Below are 22,592 nucleotides of genomic sequence, written 5' to 3'. Positions count from 1 at the left end.
GGTTGATACAAAACTTTTTGGAAAGAGTGCGGAGCAATCTGCCATGGAGGAAGCTGCTCTTTCCATCTTTGTTGGTTTCTCGAAAAATAGACGTACCTCTGGCTTGAGGACGAATCATTACCAGAGTATGAGTGGAAAATCTGTTGTACAGAGGGTCCTCGTTCCCTGTTGATCAAGAACCGAACGGCTGCAAGAAAGGTTAGCCATGTGCTCCTGGAAGCGTGTGCAAGCATGCTAATCATTCAGTCCGTCCACTTCAACTCCCTCTCGCACGACAACTACTCATCCGTGAATTCCAGCTTTAAGACCCCGATGCTGTAATCTGTTGTACTTGGAAGATGAGTCTTTGACTATGGACAGGGTGAATTTGAGCAGGGAAGGAGCACCGAGAGTGCTCCTTCATCTCGAGAGCAAATCCAAGAACGACGAAAATCAGGTAACAAAAGCTCTGGAGTGCATGTCAAGTCCGAATCTTAATGCCTATTCTGAACGTAACTAGGAGAAGTGTTCCTGCCCATCAATTTCTCAATGTCCACTACCCTGCCAGCGCCAGCGAAGAAGCAAACACCCACAGTCAGAAGGACTAGCGGCCTCCCTCGTCACTGCCAGCATCCATCTCCTTCTCATATGAGGAAGCTAAACTTCGTTTTTAACATCTGGTCAATGACAACCCAGCGGACCTGAAACCGGTAGACTACATTCCTGGCCAATGGCACTGTCTTCGAACCTCACTTTGATACATTCCATCGACACTTGGGCTTATCCAATCTTAAGGTATCAGCGCTGTGATCTCCTAATTCGACACGTTTTCTACCATCCTTCCATGGCAAGTTCTTCCATCCCTTTGTGACGCCATCCTGTATCGAAAGGTCCAGCTCCAAGTGAAAGCAAAACCACCCCGCTCTCAGAAGGGTTCATCACACCACCCTTCACCATGGCCGTCATTATGCCGTTGATGGTAGTTGCCACCCCTCAGGTCCAGCCTCGCACTCTTGAAACGGGAACTGAACGCACCATATCATCTGAGGAAGAAAACAGCCAGCTCCTCGACGCCTTTCTTGAGAGCTGCACCGAAACCGCGCCCACTCACCTTGCCCCAGCGAACGCGGTCTCAGTAACCACCATTAATTCGACGATCCTCACTCTTCCGCTCAGCATCATCAGAAAATTCCTCCGCAATCTCCTAACCTCATCCACCCCACTGATTCTCCAGCACGATTTCATCACCATACCAGGAGAGTACCGCACCCACGTTGAGCCAAAGGTCCTTCAGGTCTGCAAAATCTTCCACACCGTTGGCGTCCCTATCTTGTACGGCGAGAACACGTTCACCACTTCTTCGCCAGCCACTTCCTTCGACTTCGACGAGCATATCCTATCTTTGTCGGGGAGCAAGAGGCAAATGATCACGGATATCAAGCTTGAGATTGACTGGGCTGATAAGCTGTGGGCTAAATTCCCACTCGTGGCTCGTGCGCTGGTGGAGTTGAAGGGCTTGCTGAAGCTTGAAATTGCTATTGTCGAGAAGGAAGAGATGGTGGAGAAGAAGCGAACAGCATCGATAGAGAAGGACGCGAACCTGAAAATAATGATCACATATAGTCAAACTTCACCAAGCAAGGACAAAGGAGCCCGTCAACGCGCACCAGCCACCGACAGAGCAGACAGTCGAATGAAGAGAAAAGGCCCGGCAGCGGATGTGATGCTCAAGGCCGAAATGAAGATGCTTAAGGATCTGGTCATCGGAATCAAAAGGCTAAAGTATTTCCGGTTGCTCGGTTTCAGGCATGAGTTGTTTGCTCGGTGCTTGGAGGAGCAGGTGCTACTTGGACATCATTAACTGCTTGGCTGAATGGTTTGACGATGTGCCAATCAACGGCAGAATCTCTGGACGACTTACCGCTTTATTGGAAGCAGCATTGGTATGTGATGATGTGTTTCAGGACAACGCGGCTCGAATGGTATGTGGGAGCTTCGTGGATCGAATAGGAAGGAATGTGTTTTGATGGTATCTGTTCCAGGACAGAAAGGCTTCAGGGTATGTGTTCAGGAGCAGAGAGAGATTTTAAAGTATGAATTCAGGCGCGGCTGTCGCCTTGGTATGGATATTGGTGTCGATACTTGGTCCTTGGGTGGTACTATACCCTCGCAGCGTGTCAATTAGCAGGTCGAATAGAACCTTAGGTACGAGACTATTTAGCGGCTTTAGCATGCGGTAGCAACACGGATGTCAATGCCAAGTTTCGAATGGTGCGTGATCAAATATCCCGCCACATATGATGCTCATAATCTTCGAGACACTCAATGAAACAGTATTGCCCAAGTATTTAATAGCTAAAATACATGACACCACTTAGCCTTCCGAAGCGGAGGCACCAGTAATAATCTCGACCAATTCTCCAGTGATAACAGCTTGGCGGGTACGGTTGTAAAGGATTTGGAACCTGTTGATCATGTCTCCTGCATTCTTGGAGGCGTTCTACGAAATGCGCAGGTTAGCTGGCGGTAGCTCTAGGGTGGATGGGAAGCATGGGTTACTTACGTCCATAGCATTGCGTCGGGCGGACTGTTCGCAAGCGTGGCCTTCTGCGAGCGCCTAGTCGATAGTCAGCATAATGGTAGGGGCATGGGCTAGGAAGGCAAGGCGACTTACCCAGTAGAGGGAGTTGGCAAGGGCGTATTCGCGGAGATTGGCGAGCACTTCGTCATCAATCTCGAAAGCGGCGAAGTTTGCTAAAAGTTGAGTCAGAGAAGTACTTGTGAGAACAACAAAAGGGGCGAAATTACGTGACTCGCGGATAGCCTCCTCAGAAAACGCCTCAATTGGCGTAGCCTCGTAACTGGTTGCGTTGATGAACTTGTTGTACAGGATTTGCACATCGGCGTAATCCGTCGGCAGCAGCGAGATCTGGTCCGCAATGGCTTGTGCATCCGCAAAAGTCGGCACGTCCTTTCCAACGCCCGCAAAGCTCAGCTGGATATTCTTTCCACTCGATCTACCCAGCTGCGCCTTCGACTTCTCGCCCAATACCACAAGATCCGAATTCGGCTTCTTCTCCAACATCCTCCTCGTGGCTCTTGACAATCCAGAGTGGATACCGCCGCAAAGACCCTTGTCCGAGGAGCACACTATGATGAGGGTTTTCTTATCTTCGGACTCGATAGGCTTGGTCTCTGCCTTTTCGAACACGGTGTTGGAAGTCTCTCCGTAGCTTCGAGAGTCCACCATTGCGCGTTGGGCTCGGTTGAGTTTGGTGGAGGCGACGATTTTCATGGTTTTCGTGATTTTCTCAATGTTGCGGATGGATTTGAGGCGGCCTTCGATTTCGCGGAGGGTGGCATAGCCGGCGGCATCTGCGGCGATGGGCCTGCAGGTTGATCATCAGCTGAGTCTGACGGAGAAACGTTTGTTGTGTCTCTCCAGCCTTCTAGAGATCGCCGTGCACAAGCTGGCGAGGTGATTGCTTAGGCAAAGAGCTTACCGGGCGGACACCGCGGCTGCAGCATTGAAAGCTGGCCGAACAGCTCGCGAGAGCATTGTGAACAAAGGACTTTCAAATACTTTGAGGAAACACAACTGACCCCCGGGTGAGGTATAGAAAATGATGGTCAATTGATTGTTACCGACGCTGAAGAACCAGCTATGCTCGCCAAGTGCCAGAACAACTGAGGTTCTCGAAAAGGAGCTAGCCTAGTATTGGACTAGCGCAGCTCTCCCACAACTTTGCGGGCGCCAGGCGGGTTCAACGAGGCCGCCTTCAGTCAGTCCTACTTTACATTTCCATTCATTCACTTTTGGGACCCTTTACTTTCCACGTCTTCACTACATTCCTTTAGATAATTCCAACACGTACCTTTTCTTACACCACACTCCAGCCGACATGCTCCACCGTGCAAGCCCAATATAAGCGTTTTGTTCCTTCACAGTCGCGTCGGCTAGCTGTCATTCAGCGGGAGTATTTAGACCCGACTCCTCCTTGAGTGCTGGCAACATCTCACTGCCTGCATCCTACCTCATCTTGCCACAATGAGTTCCTCAGACGATGACAGGCCTCTGGCTACAACTCATAAGGCGAACGGCGTTACGAATGGTACGTTATCCTCTCGCTGCAATAATTCGTCTGATTTAGGACTCGGCTGGGCCGTTAATAGCGCAAGCCGCCTACTCTACGTTTGATTGTTTCACTTCTCTACCTCACTTGACCGTCTGCAAGATCCCCTTTATTAATAGTATTCACATCAGGACATCCTCTCAAGTCCAAAGACATCATTTCCGAGAGCGTCGACAAGACAATGGACAAGGCAAACCCGCCAGCCGTACACGGGGCACCCGGAATTTCCATCAGAAATGGCCCAGTTGATGAGATGGACATTGATGGGCCGGCGGTCAACGGCAATGCAAATGGAAAGCGGAAAGCCCGCAGCAGCATGGGCAACAGAAAGTCATACAAGGAAGCAAGTGAGGAGGATGACGAGGAAGGAAAACCTCTGGTGCGTTGTTGGCGAGAACCTTGTGAAGTATGGAATTGACGTTGCTGACTCGTCACAGAGTAAGCGGCGTTGTCTGTCCAAAGGCAAAAACAAGGCCGACGTGGAATCCGACTCTGACGATGCCCCACTTGTGTCCAAAAAGATTAAAAACAAGTCGCCAACGTTGCTGCGAAAGCCTGTCAAAGCGTCTGAGACAGCCATCGGCGAATCTGAAGATTCAGATGCACCTTTAGGCGAAAAACTTGCCAAAGAGAAAGCCGATATCCAGAAAAGTGCTGCGAAAGAGGCCAAGGCGATCCGGAAGGACGAGAAAGAACACCCAAAGAAACAAACAAACGGTACTGTAGCTCCATCGAAGAAGCGCAAAAGCCAAACCAATGATGTCAAAAAAGAGTCAGATGATGATGTGCCTCTCGCTAAGAAAGTGCCGGCCAAGAAGAACGCCGGCTCGAAGGCTGAAACGTCGACCCCAAAGAAAAAGGGCAAAGCTTTGAAAAGAGAGGAGACGAAACAAGATGAAGAAGCTGAGGCCGAAGAGGAGGAGTACCGTTGGTGGGAGGACCCTACTAAAGGCGACGGCACGAAGAAATGGACTACGCTGGAGCATGCGGGTGTAGTCTTCCCTCCGGAATACCAACCCTTGCCGAAGAACGTCCAAATGCTGTACGATGGAAACCCAGTAAGGATGGCACCTGAAGCTGAGGAGATCGCTGGATTTTTCGGAGCTATGTTGAACTCCACTCACAATGTCGAGAATCCGACCTTTCAGAAGAACTTTTTCGACGACTTGACGAAGATGCTGAAGGAGACTGGCGGAGCTACTGACAGAAACGGCAACAAGGTCAACATCAAGGAGTTCAGCAAGTGCGGGTTTCAACCTATCTTCAACTACTACGACGCACAGCGCATGGAGAAGAAGGCCCTTTCAGCTGCCGAAAAGAGACAGCTAAAGGCGGACAAAGATGCTGCTGAAGCACCGTACATGTATTGTATGTGGGACAACCGCAAGCAAAAAGTCGGGAACTTTCGTGTGGAGCCTCCCGGTCTCTTTCGGGGTCGCGGCGACCATCCAAAGACAGGCAGAGTCAAGAAGAGGGTGGAGCCTGAACAAATCACCATCAATATCGGCAAAGAAGCTACAGTGCCTGCGCCACCCGAAGGCTACAGTTGGAAAGAGATCAAGCATGATCAAGAAGGCACCTGGCTAGCGATGTGGCAAGAGAATATCAACGCTGCCTACAAGTATGTCATGCTTGCTGCCAATTCTGATGTTAAGGGTCAAAGCGACTTTAAGAAATTTGAGAAGGCACGAGAGCTCAAGGTACGTGGTCGGTTAATGACGGATCTGAGCGTGGAGCTGATTGTTTAGAAACATATTGATCATATACGCAAAGACTACACTGCCGAGTTGAAAGACAAAGTCATGGCGAACCGTCAACGAGCAACAGCAGTGTATCTAATCGACCAATTTGCACTACGTGCTGGCAATGAGAAAGGCGAGGATGAGGCAGATACGGTCGGTTGCTGTTCGCTGAAATTCGAACACGTTACTCTCAAGCCTCCGAATAAGGTCATCTTCGACTTTCTCGGTAAAGACAGCATTCGCTTCTACGACGAGGTAGAAGTCGACGCCCAAGTTTTCAAGAATCTAAAGATCTTCAAGAGTTCTCCCAAGACGGACGGTGACGAAATTTTCGATCGCCTCACGGTGCGTAATCCCAATTGGTTGCTTGGTTCTGTGCTAATGATTACAGACCAGTGCACTTAACAAGCATCTCTCCAATTACATGTCTGGATTGACCGCCAAAGTGTTCCGTACTTACAACGCGTCCTTCACCATGTCGAAGTTGCTTCAAAACATGAAGTCGACTGGTAGCATTGCGGAGAAGATTGTCGATTACAACGAGGCAAATCGCAAGGTAGCTATCCTTTGCAATCACAAGCGTACTGTTGCCGCAGGACATGAGTCGCAGATGGAGAAGCTTGGCGACCGTATCAAAGGCCTCAAGTACCAGAAGTGGCGAATGAAGCAGATGATGCTTAACATCGATCCCAAAATCAAGAAAAAGAAGGAAAAGGAAGAAGGGGATGGGTACTTCCAGCTTGACGACGAATTGGAGGAGACCTGGATACACGAGCACCAGAATTTCCTGGTTGAGGAAGAGCGCCAAAAGATTGAGAAGAAGTTCAAGAAGGAGAACGAGAAGCTGACAGCTGACGGCGGAAAGGAAATGAAGCATAAGGAGCTTGAAGAACGACTTGAAGATGCTGATGAATTGGCTAAGAAGTTCAAGAAGGAGAACAAGACTGGCAAGGTGGAGGCCGAAGGCAAGGGACCCACCGTGGAGAAATGCGAGGGTAATTTGGCAAAGCTCGACCAACGCGTCAACAACATGCTCTTCCAGGCCAAGGACAAGGAAAATAACAAAGAGGTTGCCCTCGGAACCTCTAAGATTGTGAGTGCTTCCTTAGTTTCATGATTCGGGTAGTGCTTACAAATTCTCGCAGAATTACATCGATCCGCGTCTTACGGTGGTCTTCTCCAAGAAGTTTGATGTGCCCATCGAGAAATTCTTCTCCAAAACACTGCGGGAGAAATTCGATTGGGCAATCAAGTCGGTGGACGAGGATTGGGAATTCTGAAAAGCAGGTTTGCGGGTTGCCACGGTTTCAAGACAGGGAGTTTGAGGATTGCTACGGCAGTAACATTGCATGGCTTGGCTTGGATTACGGGAGGGCCATGTCCTTTCGGAAGCTGGCATGGGGTGAAGGCGGTCAATGAGTGGTGGCTACTTTGGAAAGCAGATTGCTAAGGATTGCATGGCCTGCGGTTCGCACGGAATGACTCGCAGGATCTTTGCATGCATGGAAAAGCTGGTGCATCGATTTTAGAACATCTGTCTTTTTCACTGCATAGTCCTCTTTTGTACATAGAGCAGGCATTGCGATTGATGCTTGAGTCAATAGAAAAGAAAGGAATTGAGATTGTTGCTGAGAAATATTGCTGTGCTCTCGTCTCGGCACAATCAAGACTGGCTATTTAGCTTGACCATGTCCGAGTCCGAGTCCTTGTCCGTCAGACCGAGATACCTGCAGCATGCACCATCCCTACTCTCTCAGAAGATGGAATGATTCCCTCGAACAGATATGTTTTGTTTGTTTCATCTTACCCGGTGGGATCATGCCACGAGGCAACCCCATAACCAAACCCACCCGTGATGTGGGGGCGGGTCTCTTCATGCACAATGATGCCATATGTTTCTGCCTCGACGCATGTTTGCGACTGAAAAATTCCCATCCCTCATTTCCCGAGGCTCCCTTGCTAATCTTCGCATTACTTATCTGTTCATATTATTCATCTACTTCAGATTCATTACAGGTCCTTAGCAGCAGTACCTGAAACATTCTTCACACCAGCTTTACTTAGCAGTCACACGACCCAAGCCAACACTGTAACGTACACGTCTCCAGTTTTTCTCTAGGTGCAGAGTTCCTGCGCTGAGCGACGTTACATGGACCATAACTGCATGATCAATAATCCCTCGCCCTTATCGAAGGCCACTGTCTAATTTACTCGCTGCACTGTCAGCTTCTTGGGGGCTTCTCTGACACCATTGATGCCCAATCAATCTCTGCGGACTCTTGCCTTTCTCGTCAGATCATCTCAGCTCAGAGCTCCTGCCTTTCCTTCGCGCTTGATATAAAGCTGCAGCTCTCTGTCCCTCTTCCTTGGACACATTCCTCAAGCAATCAATGCTCCTTCCTGCTCATGCGCCATACACTTGTCATATCTCATACTACTTGCTTGATCAGAGCTTGACTTCTTCAGCTACATTTTCCTAGCTGAAGTCTGCAGGCATCGATCAGTCTCACTGCTCAGGAACTTAAAACCAACAATGGCAGACTTAAGCACAGCCAACACCTTTTCAGGCCCCACCATAGCTGGGCCGAGTGACGACAGGCCCGCGGTCTTGATCGTAGGAGGCCTGGGTATTCTTCCCCCTTCCCCCAAGGCTCCATAATGAGGTCGACCTTTTGCTGATCTCATCAAATTGCAGGTTATATCGGCCGCTTCCTAGCCCTCTACATCCACCGCAACAACCTGGCTTCCGAGGTCCGCCTGGTCGACAAAGTCCTGCCACAACTGGCCCGTCTGCCCCCAGAGTTCGCAGAGGCATGTTCGGAAGACAAATTTATGCAGGCGGATGCCAGCAAAGAAACTTCCCTCGACCGAATGTTCACGCTTGCCTCAGGTCGCCACTTCTCCTATGTCTTCAACTGCGGAGGGGAGACACGCTATTCACAAGAACCCTCGATCTACGCTCTGCGTGCTACAGCTCTTACTACGAATCTTGCTACACACATCGCGAAGATAAGACCTTCGCCGAATTTCATCGAATTCAGTACTGGCATAGTCTATAAGTCACCGAACTCCTCCACAATATCCTCCGGTGGCTGCACAGAGACCGCGCAGCTGAGACCTTGGCTCAAGATCTCCAGAGCAAAATTGCAAGCGGAGGAGGCATTGGAGAGGCTTGCCAGGGAGCAAGGCTTGAAGTACGTCTGCCTACGCTTAGCTCACGTCTACGGTGAATACGACGTTGGTTTTCTTGCTCGTGGGCTATGTCTAGCACGGGTATACCAGGAGCTCAACAAGGAGCTAAAGTGGTTATGGTCCAAGGAACTGCGGATCAATACCGTGCACGTTCTCGATGTCTGTTCTGCGGCTTGGAAGGCTGCGGATTGGTGCTCGCGAAACCCTCCAACAGAGCAGAGCAACATGGCGGATCGCGCTTTCAACATTGTGGACAATGGGGATACCAAGCAGGAAACGCTTGCAACCATTGTGTCCAACATCTTCAACATCAGGACTGGCTTTCAAGGCTCTTTCATATCTTCCTTCGCAAAAATGAATCTCGACAGCGTCGTTGATGATGTGAACGACGATGTGCTGCAGCCGTGGGCCGAGATGATGAAAAGGGCAGGCATAGATCACGGCCAAGGGAGTCCACTGAGTCCATTCATGGAGAAGGAGTTGTTGAAAGATAGCAATCTATGCTTGAACGCTAGAAAGGCGAAAGAGGTCCTGGGTTGGATAATTGAGAGGGAAAGATTGACGGAGGAGAGGTTGAGGGAGATAATCGCCAGCTATGAGAGGGTTAGATGGTGGCCTTGATGGAGGCCTTGGAGTGAGGAGCTTGTATGAGTATACTGGCATTTGAGCGGTATGAGCGATGCATCGTTTCTGTTATTCTGGGCCGTGTCACCTGTAGAGGGTGTACAATACTAGTATTGCTGGGCGATGACTTGTATTGTAGCGCTGTATGCATTTGTAATGAAACTTCATTCTCAGTGGTACTTGGCCAATGGAATAGCGATTCATTCGGGGAAGAAGCCAGATGTTCTAGCTATTTCTTGTTCGGTTAACCCTTCAATAAGCCACTTTGTGAAAGGAGACCGGAACCGCCTAATCCTTCCTCACTCAGCAGCAGCTGAAGCTCCCTCAGCACAAACCGAAGTCACACACCCCTGAATACTACCTCACAGCTGAACACGTCTCACCCTCAAGACACCCTCACCTCATCACGCCCCCGCAACCCAAACAATACACATCCTCCAGCCAAAAATGCCCGCCCCGTCCATCTGGCTCCACCGGTCCTTCCGTAACCGGAGCACCGTAGCCCCCGGAGGGCTCGTCCATCCATTCCACTTCCATAGACGGGCCCTCCTTTCCCTTTTTCGCTTTCTTCTTCTTCTTCTTCTTCTTCTTCCCTTTCCCGCCGGCTTCGGCTTCCGCTTCCGCCTGCAGCCGGGAGCGAGTGGCGTCGAGGATGCACGATTTGTGCATGCGCGCGTCGCAGCGGGGCGAGGGGCAGCTGATTAGTGTTTCGTCGGGGTTGTGGTGCAGGATGCAGGGGGGTGGGCAGGGGGTGTGGAGTGGCTTTTTTTTTGGGCGTGTCAGCTTTTTTTGGTTTCTTTTTCTTTTGGAGAATGAGGGGATTGGATAGGGGGCGTGGGGGGCCGGCGTGCAGCACGTACGCTCAGCGCCTGCGCCTGGACGTCGTACGTCTGCCTCCAGAAAAGACCCGCGGCCGGCACGGCCTCGTCCGCTTCGCGCCAGTGCGACACGGCCGTCCGGCCGGCCACGGCCGTTGCGTCGATGACGGCCATGGCGTTGGAGGCCAGGAGCTCGTGGCGGCCTTGGTAGGGGTGGCGGAGCGAGGGGGGAAGCTGCGCGGGTCGGTGGAACCAGAAGACCCGGATCGAGACTCGGCCGGACGGTTTGTGGCCGCGGATCTCGAGGACGTGGGCGGTCCAGAGGGGGGAGTTGGGGAGGTCGTGGCGGGCGGCGGCGACGACGTCGTGCATGCGGTAGCGTTCGTCTTCGACTGGGTGGACGTTGGTGGTGAGGGGGTGAGGGAAGGCGGGTGGGCTAGTACGTACTGATAACCTCTTTGAAGCGCTGGAGACTGTCCCAGATCGCGGTGGGACGCACGATGTACACGTCGGAGGGTTCGCTGTCGGTTTCTTGGGATGAGGCTGCTAGCTGAAATTGTTCGACTGTGAACATACAGGGTGGATTATTTGATTTTGGAGGAGTGGAGGGGTCTGAGTCCATATCGGCGTCAGAAGACATGGTTTGAGATGGAGCCGGTGAATGTTTGGACTTGTAGCTGGCGAATTCGCTAAATGTGGTAGACGTGATAGGGATAGTGTAGGTTGTAGACGACGAGACGTTGGGAAGTAAGCCCATGAACAATGCCCAATTGGGTTCAGATTTTGGGAAGATGCTGGATGTTTGAGGGTTCGTGGTGAGGTTCTGTTCGACTAGTTTCACTTCAAGGGTCCGGAGTCAAAGCAAGCAGCCAATACTTTCAACAATGTTGCAGCAACACACCCAAGACTTCGGCGATGTTCGGTTTACCGAAGTTGAATAATGAATTGAAATGCCTACCGGAAGCCTCAGAAAGGAGGCAGTTCTTCCACGCCATACCATGGTATCAGACGCCTCCAGATGCATGAGGCTCTTCGAGCCTCATATGACTTCGTGAAATATGCATAGCTCATCCTAGCACTCCCCTCGCTGTTCATGCAGGTCTCCTCTTCACAAACTCCTCCAAATCACTTTTCGTAGCCACACCAAGCACGAATCTTCTACTCCCATCCGTCACCACCGCAAAGTCTTGCGGTCCATTTTCATTGACTCCTCCGTTGAAGAACGCTTCCAGCTCCTCCAGCGGTGTGTCCATGGTGATGACCTTGTAGACGTTGCCTTTCCGTTGAAATTTCTGCATAGCTTTTTCGACGTAGTCGGAGTCCTTGACTGTGCCATTCTTCAACAATTCTTTCAACCGAGGGATGTTGAGGTAGCCTAACAGAGCACGGGTGTCTTCAGAGACGACTGTGAGATGGGTGTAGTCGCGTTCGTATGCATTCATGAGAGCGGCGGAGATGGAGTCTGTTGGTTTCGAGGAGAGTGCGGGAGGTGGGTCGAGGTCTTCTACCGTAGCCTGACCGCATATCAATTCTATAGCTGCAGTGATCACTGCGATTCCAGGACCGAGGCAAACATACCCCACGATACTTATGTGCCCATTGAGAAGTGGCTAGGGGCTGGGATGGCGCAAGATTATGTGCCTGGACGATGGAGGCCATGGTCAACAAAGCTGCTGCTCAGCTGCGCCTCCGTAGTCACCGATGCATATTCCAGAGCCTAAAGCAAGGGAATGTCGACGTCCAATTATTGTATGAGGGAATTTGTCGGGTAATTGCCTCGCTTGATTTTTAATCGTGGGTGGAAGCATCCCTCAACGTACGAGGGGTAGGTGAATTTCTATCATATTGTGTAACTCCAAAATGACAAATTTTGATCCCGAATTGCGAGTGTAAAACTTGCTCTTCATCGCTGATAATACGAATCATAAAACGAATCATGAATATGAAAGTTTGAGTGTATGTCTCATCATTATTGATTTACTCAGCTTTACATCTCGGCCCCAGTGCGGTCTATATCACGCACTCGGAAAGACTCGGAACCACCCTGGAGGATCCTGGAGGGTTTGGTCTCCATGCAATCTCTGTACTTTATATAAACAAGAGCATACCCGCCTGTAAGGTATTGCTGTTTTTCTCGAAATAGATATTGCTAGTCTCGATCAATGACCCCTGCCGGTGATCCTACGTCAAAGGTTTAGTGCTGTTGGCCAAGCTGTCCCACCTTCCTTTCTTCCAGGAAGCCTCAAACCTTTGTTTTGCCATTGGCAAATCGAGAAACTGCTGCGAAGTTGGGTATCTGCGAAATTGTGAGTTAGGAACGAAAAAAGACATCGATGGGCTGCATATGCTGAAAGTAGCAGGGTTATCATGCTTTTCCCCACCTCGAGCGATATTAATGAGGTCTTCTCCTGCAGACACCCATTGACGACTACCAGATCGCAGGAGTCGACCCCCAAATCTTCGCAGATAAAAACTGCAAGACCCCAATTCTCAATATGGAGCGTCACCGAAGATGCTAAAAGCAAGGCCAATGCCTTGAGTGAAGAAGCCCAAAGGGAGATCAAGAAAGCTAGCGCAGCAGCACAAGCAAAAACAGGGCAGATAGAGCTCTACTCAGCCAAGTATTACGCTGCTTGCATTTTCGGAGGTCTTGTTGCCTGTGTGGGTATAGCCGAAACGCCAGCACAGGGTTGGTAGCTCACGAGTAAGGCAGGGGTTGACCCATACTGCCGTAACCCCATTGGACCTGGTCAAATGCCGTCGTCAGGTCGACTCGAAGATGTACAAGGGCAATTTTGAGGCTTGGGGCAAGATTGGTCGAGCGGAGGGTCTTCGTGGCATTTTCACTGGGTGGGGCCCAACGTTCTTTGGCTATTCGGTATGCTTTTCTAAAGAGGTACAAGAATGACTGTACTCATCGGATCCAGGCGCAAGGTGCATTCAAGTACGGCGGATACGAGTTTTTCAAGAAGTTCTACTCTGATCTTGCTGGAGAACAAAACGCCTACAAATACAAGACCTCGCTGTACCTCACCGCCAGCGCTTCGGCCGAATTCATTGCTGATATAGCACTTTGTCCATTTGAGGCTGTGAAGGTGCGAATGCAGACCACCATTCCTCCCTTTGCCTCTGGGACTTTCAGCGGAATTTCAACAATCACTGCTAAGGAGGGCACCGCAGGGTGAGCATAAGGCCTGAACTTGATATTTAAGATTTTGCTAATTTGGCTCGACAGGCTTTACAAAGGTCTGTATCCTCTATGGGGCCGTCAAATCCCGTACACCATGATGAAATTCGCCTCTTTCGAGACAATCGTTGAGATGATATATGGCTATATGCCCGGTAAGAAGTCAGATTACGGCAGAGGGACACAGACCGCTGTCTCTTTCGCTGGAGGCTATGCTGGTATGCCTGATACTCAACATTTGAGTGAATTTCATTGATGGCTGACACTTTTCAGCTGGTATTCTCTGTGCCATCGTGTCTCATCCAGCAGATGTCATGGTGAGCAAGCTCAACGCAAATCGCCAGCCTGGAGAGGCCTTCGGAGCTGCCACGGGCCGCATTTACAAGGATATCGGATTTGGGGGCCTCTGGAACGGTCTCGTGCTAAGAATCTTCATGATAGGCACATTGACATCCTTGCGTAAGTCTATTCTCGAATCGACGGTCTCTACGTATGCTAACAGGGTGATCAGAATGGGGTATCTACGATAGCTTCAAGATCTTCATGGGTCTCCCAACCACAGGAGGCGCCGCTCCACCGCCTAAACAGACCGCAAACCTCTAGATGTCGAGTTGGAAAAAGGGTACATAGGAGGAGCTTGTGCGCATTTCGAAGGCTTCCGACCCTACAAGCTTGAACTTCAAGGGTGTGTGGCGCATGTATGTAGTGTATATGGTATCGCTGAAGCCGTGTTTGTTGCTCTTCGGTGATACATAGTATCAAATCCAACAGAATTTCCCATGCGCCTAGCGCCAAGCCCCGAGAAGACAGAAAATGCGCCCTGGACTCATTCCGGATCAGCAACCAGGTGCGCGCCGCCCACGGAGCACGGTTTAGTGGCCCTGAGGATTTCATAGTCAGCTTTCCTTAGTCTGATGCAGGCCGCTTCACGCTTCACGCTTCGCGCGTACCGGTCTCGGCAATTCTCGTCTCACAAGCAAGCGCACCTCGCATCTACCACTCTCGACTATCACGGTCGATACAGACAATATCCACAGTCTTAAACACCTCCTTGCTCGCGTCCTTACTAGAGGGACCTTGAGCCAGACTCCCGACTCAACCACATTTCACGAACACCGAGACGTAAACACTTGATGTACTACGTGCTCAATTGGACGAGCATAATAGTCCTAGAATCCGTCCAGCTAGGAGTGAGTAATGTACAGAATTTGCACGATCTCAGTATATCGTTACTACTGCACAGTATCATGCACACAATCGCCATTTGGTAAACGGACTGCTTAGTCCAATCAAAGTCAGTAATGATTGTCTATCAGCACTCTCCTACTCATCATATAACCTCGCGGTAAAGGAGCGGCAGTGAGAGGCGTCAGTGCCCTCACAAAAAAGCAATGCAAAGTCATATTTGAGCACTCCTCGGACCCAGTATTCTTGTATTCCTACCTGCTCTGGAATCAGAACCTTGTTCTTTCATCTTTAGCTACACTACTTGTCTTATTAGCATTGGGCGGCCTGTAGGCTGTCTGGCTGTCCGGCCACGGGGCTAGCTCCGCCCCCCCTCTTTGGATTTGCCCACGGTCAATACTAAAAATTATAATTACTAATGATGATCCATTTTAATTAACTACATTATCGAAGTGAAATTCGATAAATTTAACCGTAATTTCGATATCGATATCTTAATATCTTAGCAGGAGATCATCTGTCACTGCAAACCCTATCTAATTACATCATCCCGAGACTGCCCCACCACTGTCCCGACGTCATGGTTCTGGTAAATGAAGACTTCAATGGAGAAAGTATCAAGTTTCCACTCTTTTCACTCCAACCAAACCTGCAGTTAAAGATAAAAAAACCAGCGCCTTACTCTTCCAGGTATTACATTCCAGCAATCCACCATTCACATTTACAAATCACTTACTAATTTCTCCTCGGTACACTGAGATCCCCATCAGAAAGCCAAACCCAAACATCACACAATGTCTTCTGAGCCAATAGTCTCCCACGGCCGCGGCGGTAACAACCCCCTTACAAACCCGAGCCCCTTTCTTTGACCACCCTTTCACGCTTGACAATCGCTAACCCATCCCTCCACCCCAGGAGCCGGCAACATCGAGCACGACGAAAAAGCCTACACGGACGGCGAAATCGTCCGCGAGGGCGCCCTCGGCGACCAAGGCGACGGGCCCTACTCCTCCGGCGTACGTCCCCCTCCCCCCCCCAACCCCCACTTTCTCCTCCAAACACACCACCACCACCACCACCTCCCGCATCCACCGCCCGCAACCCTATCCATCTGACCAGTATCCCCGCGCACGTGTAGCGAGGCGGCGCCGGCAACATGGAATCCCCCAGCCTCAAACCCCGCAAGGGCAGCGCGATGCCCGGCGACGACGACGTGGTGCCCGAGACGGCGATGCGGCCCGAGCCCGCGTATGAGAACTTCCACACCGGTAGGGGCGGCGAAGGCAACGTGCACCGGGATCGCCCGGCGGGGCATGAGCATGAGGGGTTGAAGGAGAAGGCGAAGCATCTTTTTGGGGGCGGGAAGAAGGAGGGGGGTGGGGAAGGTGGGGGTGTGAGGGGGTGAGGGGAGGGGGGTTGGGGGAGCGGGGATGCGAGGGTTGATTTGCTTTGAGAGATTCCCCATTTCCGTTTTGATGATTGTGTTTAATTAGACTTTCCCCATAATACGTGCGCGATTGTTGTATCTACAATCTCGCCTGCATCCGTCCAGTGTTTCAACATCGTCTCCCGGAGAGTCGGTCACGCAAGGATTGTTGGGGGAATTCGTTCATGGAGGGTTCAGGTCGATCATGGTTGCAAAGGGAATCGTTTTCATTGTTCTACTTTTCCGCAACTACGTGGGTATCAACCCTCACCCTAGTCGCGTCAGAATACAGAGCGGAGCCTCTTTCCCGCATGCGTGCATGTATGAATCAATCAGTCGTCCAGCAACCTGCTTCCACACGACCCCTGCACCATCACCGCTCAAAGGGCCAGCCCGCCGTAGGCCGTTCCGGCCGGCGTGAGTCCCGTCCCGGCAGCGTCGACGAATCCGCCCTCGAACAAGCCGCCGCAGGCTTGGTAGAACAGGACGTTGGCGTTGCCGTCGAGCCAGGGGAGGAGCTCGTCCATCAGCGCTCCGGCTTCGGCCTCCGAAGCGCCCGTGAGCCAGAACTGGGAGGATGTCAGTCGGTGGTGCGAGCGGGGGGAGATTTTGAGTGAAGGGATACCCACCTCGCCGACGGCGATCGGTAGTCCGACCAGCGGCGCGTGTTTGGCCTGGATTGCTGGTACGGTGACGTCGATGTAGGTCGTCAGCGCTTCAATGTACTGAGTGACGCTCATCTCGGACCGGTCGACGAAGAAGTGCACGTTCACAAAGTTGTAAGCACAACCGGTGCATAGGCGGACAAAGTCGTCGAGGTAGGTCAAGCCTGCCTGACCTCCACCGTTGGTGACTGCCGGAGTGCCGAGTTGGACGGTGCCGTAGTAGGGCTGCATGAACCTCTTGTAGACAGTGACACATTGGGCTGGGGTGAGGTTAGCTTGCGATGGGTTGTCGGGTTCGTTCGAACTGTATACCTGGTCAGCAGAGATGGAGAGGTTCTGTTGAATGTTGGGAGCACTTACGCGAACATCGCTTTGGTTCCACCCTCGATCAAGATTGGGACGGTGTCGTTCCAGTCGCTGTTCTCCAGCTTGGCATCGACGGTAATGGTGGGAACGTATGAGAACCAGGCGTTGATCTCATCGCCACGTATGACATCCCCATTGCTCCCGTACGTGACATAGGGACTCTCGACGTAGAAGTTGCTCCACTCAACATTGGACTCGGTGTTATAGAGAAGTCCACGCTTGCCCGGGCCAGCTCCTGGGGGCTGGGGTGGGTATAGGTCACCGCTCGGAAGGGCACGAGCTGCGTTGAGAGGATTCGAGGCACGATCGACCTCAGGGAAGGGTTGGGAGGGGGCCGGGATAGATTGGACACCGGACAGGGCGAAGCCGAGCGTCAATAGGAAGGTCAAGAAGTGCATCGTGAATGAGTGTGTGACTTTTTGATATTTATGAGCTGAAGGACTGTGGTAAGATGCAAATGTTTGAAGACACCGTCCGCGAAATGTGTAATGTAGGTTGAGGAAAATGAGGACGCAGGATTATATTATATACCCTCTTGGAAAGACTTCACACTGGAGCATTGTCACTACCCCTCAAAAGGAGAGCTTCTTCCGTGAGGGGAAAGTTGGGAAATGATGAGGCCGGAGATGAGAGTCTAATCTAGAATTAAATGACCTGGGTTCTCTTGCTTCTTTGAGGGGTGTGCCCATATCATATTGAGTCTCATGGTCCTCGTTGACAGGTTGTGAATGTGCCAAGTAATCGAGACAAACGTGTCTCTTCGCTGTCATGAAGGCATAGAGGTCACTTCGACCCGCACGTGTCTCGCAGTCTTACTTGGGCCTTTACGAGCGATTGAAACAGATTCATCTGCAAAAGCACCAAAGAAAGGCACTTGCCCACGAGACCTCATCGCCTGTGGGGATTCGGCAGCGACTTGTCGCAGGCTCGCGGTATCAACTCTGGAAAAGGGACGTTGCATTGTGCCTGCCTGCATCATGCAGAAGGTGGGGAGATGCAGCCTACCGATGCAATATTGCTGCAGGTAGATGTTAAGGTAATCTTGCCAAGCCGAGCATTTCCGGGTTGAACATCAAACAGCTACGGCCGATGCATATATGGCTGGCAGCGGTGAGAGGGGAAGCTCATTGGCACGGTAAGCGGTAAGCCAGAACATGACTCTTCCGGCTTTATGTTCCCCCTATAGTCGGTGGATGTAGCATTGCTGCAGGGGTGCAGGACCACGGTCTGAGCAAAACAGCATCGAGCAAGGAGGAGAAACCCAACATGAGAGCTGAAATGACCACGGTAATAAGCAAGCCTAGAAAGTGAGAGCACTTCTACCATTCTGCATGGCCGTGCAGCCCACTTCCCTCTGAATGATTTCCAAAGAATTGGGCAAGATGCTCTGCGAGTCTGCGTAGGTAGAAAAGCACGAAGCTTGAAACACAGCCTTATTCTTGGCGCAAGGCGCTACTGCTCTTGGCATCGACTTGTTTCAAAACAAAGTCCATTTCCAGTCCTTCAATTTCCATGGTATCCACAGCCCAGTGATTCTGCTGTACTTACCTAGAGATTTCAACATCCACCCATCAATCATCATGAGGGTTTTTCTCTGCGTGACACTTAGCCTGCAGCTGTCTGGATCTTCCGGCCGTCTTGTTCTTCACCTTCTTGGTAACGTCTTCTATTGGCTAAGTATCTCCCCCCCACTTTCAATTTTCCGATCTCAACCCGAAACCCAGAGGACCGATTCTCAGCATGGTGTAGGTATTGTCCAGAAGGCTTCTGGGGACGTCGAAGCTTCGTGCGCGGAAACTGTTTACTGGGATTCCGGCTCTGCTCGGTCTGGTGCTGTAGAGCGCCGATGCTAGACGTGCCCCACAGAGAAAGAACGCCAGTCCTTGCCAAGCTGTTTCTTTCATCACCTCCAATAGCCCACTCCAATTTTTCATTCACCACTCTGTGGATTCTGAAGTTTCTTCAGGGACGGGGTCATGACCCTGTTGTATCGCAGGGCAACACTGCTCTCATCAATGTTCTTGGCAGGTCAATTCTTTCGTTCAGCAATCGTCTCCCTGTTCTCAGGCATGTTCTCCTGCCCTATCCAGCGGCCGTCGATCAAGCCACAATCCTGCAACAACGGAAGAAAAAACCCATTTTGGCTGCAATCCGTCTTGCGCTTTAGCAAGCAGCACGTGCACACAGAGACCGTGACTCTATGGCGGTGGTCATTTCTCACCACTCTAAAACCAGGGACTAAACCTTGCTCAAAGCTTTCACAGTAAATGGGGATTGTGGACTTAGCTCAAGACATTCGCGAAGTGGGACCAATGCTTTGATTCAATGGTTAGATATAGGGCTACCTCCGTACTGACTGCCGCTTATCCTTGGGAATATCAACTGGGCCTTCAACACCCGTAATTCGCTCCTGCCTTCTCAGATTTCATACCCAACAGCTAAATCTTGCCGCGGGCATGGAGACTTGACATCTAGATTTTGGTACTAGATCGATTGTAACGTACCTACTTTGAGGATGCGTATTCAGTTGATAATAGTACAGCCGAGGTTCTATTGACGATCGAACTCTATCTTACTGCAAGTCAAGAAGCTATTATTGATTGATTCTTCTAAGAACTTTCGAGGTATAGAGATATGGCATAGATCCGCCAAGAAAAGTGTATTAGTTTATGCCAGGTTTCATAAATTTAGATAGGCGGTTTCATGTTTCCAGCCTTGGAGGCTGAGAACAAAAGCCGAGACACCTATGTATGTTGGAAATCGAAATAATGATGAGACCACATAATTGACGCCTGTGTAAGTTGATTGTATACCAATTTTAATCAAGCTTCAACTGAGGACGGAAGGACGTCCAATTGCCTGTCTGCCCACAACCAGGATCTGGTCCATCAGCAAGCGCATTGTGTCACCCTGCATAACGATCCATGCAACTAGCAATAATCCACGTTCAAATGGCCTAGATGACACCTAGGAACCCATATGAGAAAGATCGAAGAGGCAATGCCTCAGGCGGCATCATGGGCCGGCACCCCATCAATCAAAGGCTCGACAGAGTCCATTCGAATGGCACTGTTGACGTTCAGTCTGGTCGGCTTACAGTGAGTGCGCCTTTGCTACAGATGGCCCACCCGAAAGCTTACGAGCCCTGTATAGGTTTACTTGGGGCATTGAGATGACCTGTAAGACTTTCCTCTTCCACGACGACACAAGAAGCAGCTTCACTGAGCCAATTGACAGATTGCACCCCTTACCTCCTCCAACTCGGCCTCACTAAGAGTCGAACATCGCTGGTATGGATCGCGGGACCTTTATCAGGACTGATCATGCAGCCGGTGGTGGGAGTGCTGGCAGACAACTCGAGATCGAAATGGGGGAGACGGAGACCATTCATGATTGGGGGATCTCTGATCGTGGCTGTCTGTCTGTTGGTACTAGGGTGGACTGGGGAGATAGTGCGGCTGTTTGTAAGGGAGCCGGAAACGGTTGGTGACTGGAATTTGTGTACTCTGGGGCCTCCAGCTTATGATGGGTAACAGGCGAGGTCATGCACGATCGCCCTGGCTGTCCTTAGTATCTACGCCGTGGATTTTGCTATCAATGCAGGTTGGTGCTGTGCTCGCATAGAACAGACAGATCGCACAGCTCATGTGACAATCCAGTCCAGTCTTCATGTCGAAGTCTCATCGTCGACACTCTCCCAATTGCAAAGCAGCAGCTTGGTTCTGCCTGGGGTACGCGCTGCTTCCCTGCCTTCGAGAGTACACTAATATTGAGATCTTTAAGCAAGCAGGATGATTGCTATTGGCCATCTCATAGGCTATGGCGCTGGAACCTTGGATCTTGTTAGCATTTTCGGAAATGTTTTGGGGGACTCTCAGTTCAAGCAATTGACCGTGATTGCTGCTTTTACTTTTCTCCTTGCCATAGCCATCACGTCTTGGGCTGTTGAAGAGCGGGTTTTGATCTCAGCAAGGTAGTGCTGTCTTCCCAATAGTGGATGTGCTTTGGCGTCTAACCACGCTTGCAGGGACGACGGTGCCAAGACAGGGGCAGTGAAGATGATAAGCAAAATCTTGAAGACTACCATGCACCTACCAGACCGGATACAAGCAATCTGCTGGGTCCAATTCTGGGCATGGATCGGTAACGAAATCCCCCCTTTCCCACGAACAGCAGGACTTACATCTACAGGCTGGTTCCCTTTCCTCTTCTACTCCACCACCTGGGTCGGTGAAGTCTACTTCCGCTACCACCCCGAAACCAATGCCTCCGCCTCCAAAGACGCCCTCGGCGACGTTGGCCGTGTTGGCTCCCTGTCCCTCGTTGTCTTTTCCATCATCACTTTCATCGCGTCCATCCTCCTACCCTTCGTCGTTCAATCCCCGGATACCTCCCGCTCTCGACCGTTCACCCCGCGGCCGCCGGCCTTCCTAGGACCTTTCGCTCCCATAGTCACTGCACTCAACAAATACAAGCCCGACCTCTTGACCGCCTGGCAAGTTAGCCACATCATCTTCGCAGGTGCCATGTGTATGGCTCCTTTTGTGCGAAGCTTGCAAATGGCTACAATTATCGTGAGTATCTGCGGTATCCCCTGGGCCTTGGCCTGCTGGGCACCCTTCGCCTTTATGGGGGTGGAGATAAACCGCCTTACTACGCCTTCGACTATGCTCGCAAACGGCTCCTCCTACCGCCGCCTCTCCAACTCCAACGACGACTTCTCCTCGCCTGCGCCTTCACCAACATTCTTACGCCTCAATCATCTCGACCGAGACGACGATTCGTCCGGCGGTGACTCCTCAACCGGCGAAACAGCCGGTATATATCTCGGCATTTTGAATCTTTTCACCACTTTGCCGCAATTTGTAGGCACGTTCATAAGCATGATTGTTTTTTCCATCCTCGAACCGGGCAAGAGTCCGGAACTACATGAGGATCTGGGAGAGGAGGATGTGGCAAAGGCAGCTGATGGCCCGAATGCTATTGCAGTTTGTCTATTCATTGGTGCAATTAGCGCGGTGGGCGCGGCCTACGCTACAACGAGGCTGAAGGCTGGGTCAAAATAGGAGTGTTGTTGGCGTGCTGCGCCATTCGCGGGAGAAATCGTATGGGAGAGTGAGGCGGCAAATGTTTCTAGGTGCCGAGGGTATTTCGAGGCGTACCACGATGTTTGAAAAGGTTTGGGTGTATGATTACAGAATCCCGCTTTTTGTTGTGTTGCGGACAAAACGCATATGATAGATACCAATAGAGTAGATTTATATATTCTCTGCGA

The 22,592-nt window shown here is 51.0% G+C and overlaps 10 protein-coding genes across 10 annotated transcripts; 6 read left to right on the top strand and 4 right to left on the bottom strand.

The window, feature by feature from the left end:
* Positions 1–934: 934 nt before the first annotated feature.
* Positions 935–2,006, top strand: HO133_004352 (uncharacterized protein; the record flags this gene model as incomplete). Its single annotated transcript, XM_037295270.1, has 2 exons — positions 935–1,761; positions 1,814–2,006. The coding sequence occupies 2 exons, from the start codon at positions 935–937 to the stop codon at positions 2,004–2,006; spliced, it is 1,020 nt and encodes a 339-aa protein (XP_037157271.1).
* Positions 2,007–2,353: 347 nt separating this feature from the next.
* HO133_004351 (uncharacterized protein) lies at positions 2,354–3,538 on the bottom strand (the record flags this gene model as incomplete). The annotated part of the gene is made up of 5 exons (XM_037295269.1): positions 2,354–2,479; positions 2,543–2,596; positions 2,654–2,733; positions 2,788–3,368; positions 3,483–3,538. The coding sequence occupies 5 exons, from the start codon at positions 3,536–3,538 to the stop codon at positions 2,354–2,356; spliced, it is 897 nt and encodes a 298-aa protein (XP_037157270.1).
* A 489-nt stretch (positions 3,539–4,027) lies between these two features.
* HO133_004350 (uncharacterized protein) lies at positions 4,028–7,134 on the top strand (the record flags this gene model as incomplete). The annotated part of the gene is made up of 6 exons (XM_037295268.1): positions 4,028–4,091; positions 4,244–4,491; positions 4,550–5,812; positions 5,861–6,199; positions 6,246–6,947; positions 7,000–7,134. 6 exons carry the CDS (start codon positions 4,028–4,030, stop codon positions 7,132–7,134), a joined length of 2,751 nt encoding a protein of 916 aa, XP_037157269.1.
* A 1,253-nt stretch (positions 7,135–8,387) lies between these two features.
* Positions 8,388–9,667, top strand: HO133_004349 (uncharacterized protein; the record flags this gene model as incomplete). Its single annotated transcript, XM_037295267.1, has 2 exons — positions 8,388–8,481; positions 8,550–9,667. The coding sequence occupies 2 exons, from the start codon at positions 8,388–8,390 to the stop codon at positions 9,665–9,667; spliced, it is 1,212 nt and encodes a 403-aa protein (XP_037157268.1).
* Positions 9,668–10,066: 399 nt separating this feature from the next.
* Positions 10,067–11,483, bottom strand: HO133_004348 (uncharacterized protein; the record flags this gene model as incomplete). Its single annotated transcript, XM_037295266.1, has 4 exons — positions 10,067–10,432; positions 10,531–10,880; positions 10,936–11,319; positions 11,390–11,483. 4 exons carry the CDS (start codon positions 11,481–11,483, stop codon positions 10,067–10,069), a joined length of 1,194 nt encoding a protein of 397 aa, XP_037157267.1.
* Positions 11,484–11,579: 96 nt separating this feature from the next.
* Positions 11,580–12,147, bottom strand: HO133_004347 (uncharacterized protein; the record flags this gene model as incomplete). The annotated part of the gene is made up of 2 exons (XM_037295265.1): positions 11,580–12,002; positions 12,067–12,147. The coding sequence occupies 2 exons, from the start codon at positions 12,145–12,147 to the stop codon at positions 11,580–11,582; spliced, it is 504 nt and encodes a 167-aa protein (XP_037157266.1).
* Positions 12,148–12,855: 708 nt separating this feature from the next.
* On the top strand, positions 12,856–14,278 carry HO133_004346 (uncharacterized protein; the record flags this gene model as incomplete). The annotated part of the gene is made up of 6 exons (XM_037295264.1): positions 12,856–13,149; positions 13,202–13,366; positions 13,416–13,669; positions 13,724–13,893; positions 13,949–14,134; positions 14,187–14,278. 6 exons carry the CDS (start codon positions 12,856–12,858, stop codon positions 14,276–14,278), a joined length of 1,161 nt encoding a protein of 386 aa, XP_037157265.1.
* Positions 14,279–15,654: 1,376 nt separating this feature from the next.
* Positions 15,655–16,265, top strand: HO133_004345 (uncharacterized protein; the record flags this gene model as incomplete). Its single annotated transcript, XM_037295263.1, has 3 exons — positions 15,655–15,691; positions 15,776–15,876; positions 15,999–16,265. The coding sequence occupies 3 exons, from the start codon at positions 15,655–15,657 to the stop codon at positions 16,263–16,265; spliced, it is 405 nt and encodes a 134-aa protein (XP_037157264.1).
* A 401-nt stretch (positions 16,266–16,666) lies between these two features.
* Positions 16,667–17,715, bottom strand: HO133_004344 (uncharacterized protein; the record flags this gene model as incomplete). Its single annotated transcript, XM_037295262.1, has 2 exons — positions 16,667–17,255; positions 17,312–17,715. 2 exons carry the CDS (start codon positions 17,713–17,715, stop codon positions 16,667–16,669), a joined length of 993 nt encoding a protein of 330 aa, XP_037157263.1.
* Positions 17,716–20,296: 2,581 nt separating this feature from the next.
* HO133_004343 (uncharacterized protein) lies at positions 20,297–22,383 on the top strand (the record flags this gene model as incomplete). Its single annotated transcript, XM_037295261.1, has 8 exons — positions 20,297–20,415; positions 20,471–20,496; positions 20,555–20,799; positions 20,854–20,920; positions 20,977–21,048; positions 21,101–21,290; positions 21,345–21,460; positions 21,509–22,383. The coding sequence occupies 8 exons, from the start codon at positions 20,297–20,299 to the stop codon at positions 22,381–22,383; spliced, it is 1,710 nt and encodes a 569-aa protein (XP_037157262.1).
* Positions 22,384–22,592: the final 209 nt, after the last annotated feature.

The sequence above is a fragment of the Letharia lupina genome, assembly GCF_014066315.1.
Source record: "Letharia lupina isolate WasteWater1 chromosome Unknown contig_2, whole genome shotgun sequence".
NCBI lineage: Eukaryota > Fungi > Ascomycota > Lecanoromycetes > Lecanorales > Parmeliaceae > Letharia > Letharia lupina.
The sequence above is the reverse complement of the archived record's forward strand: the minus strand, read 5'-3'. Positions and strand labels throughout refer to the sequence as shown.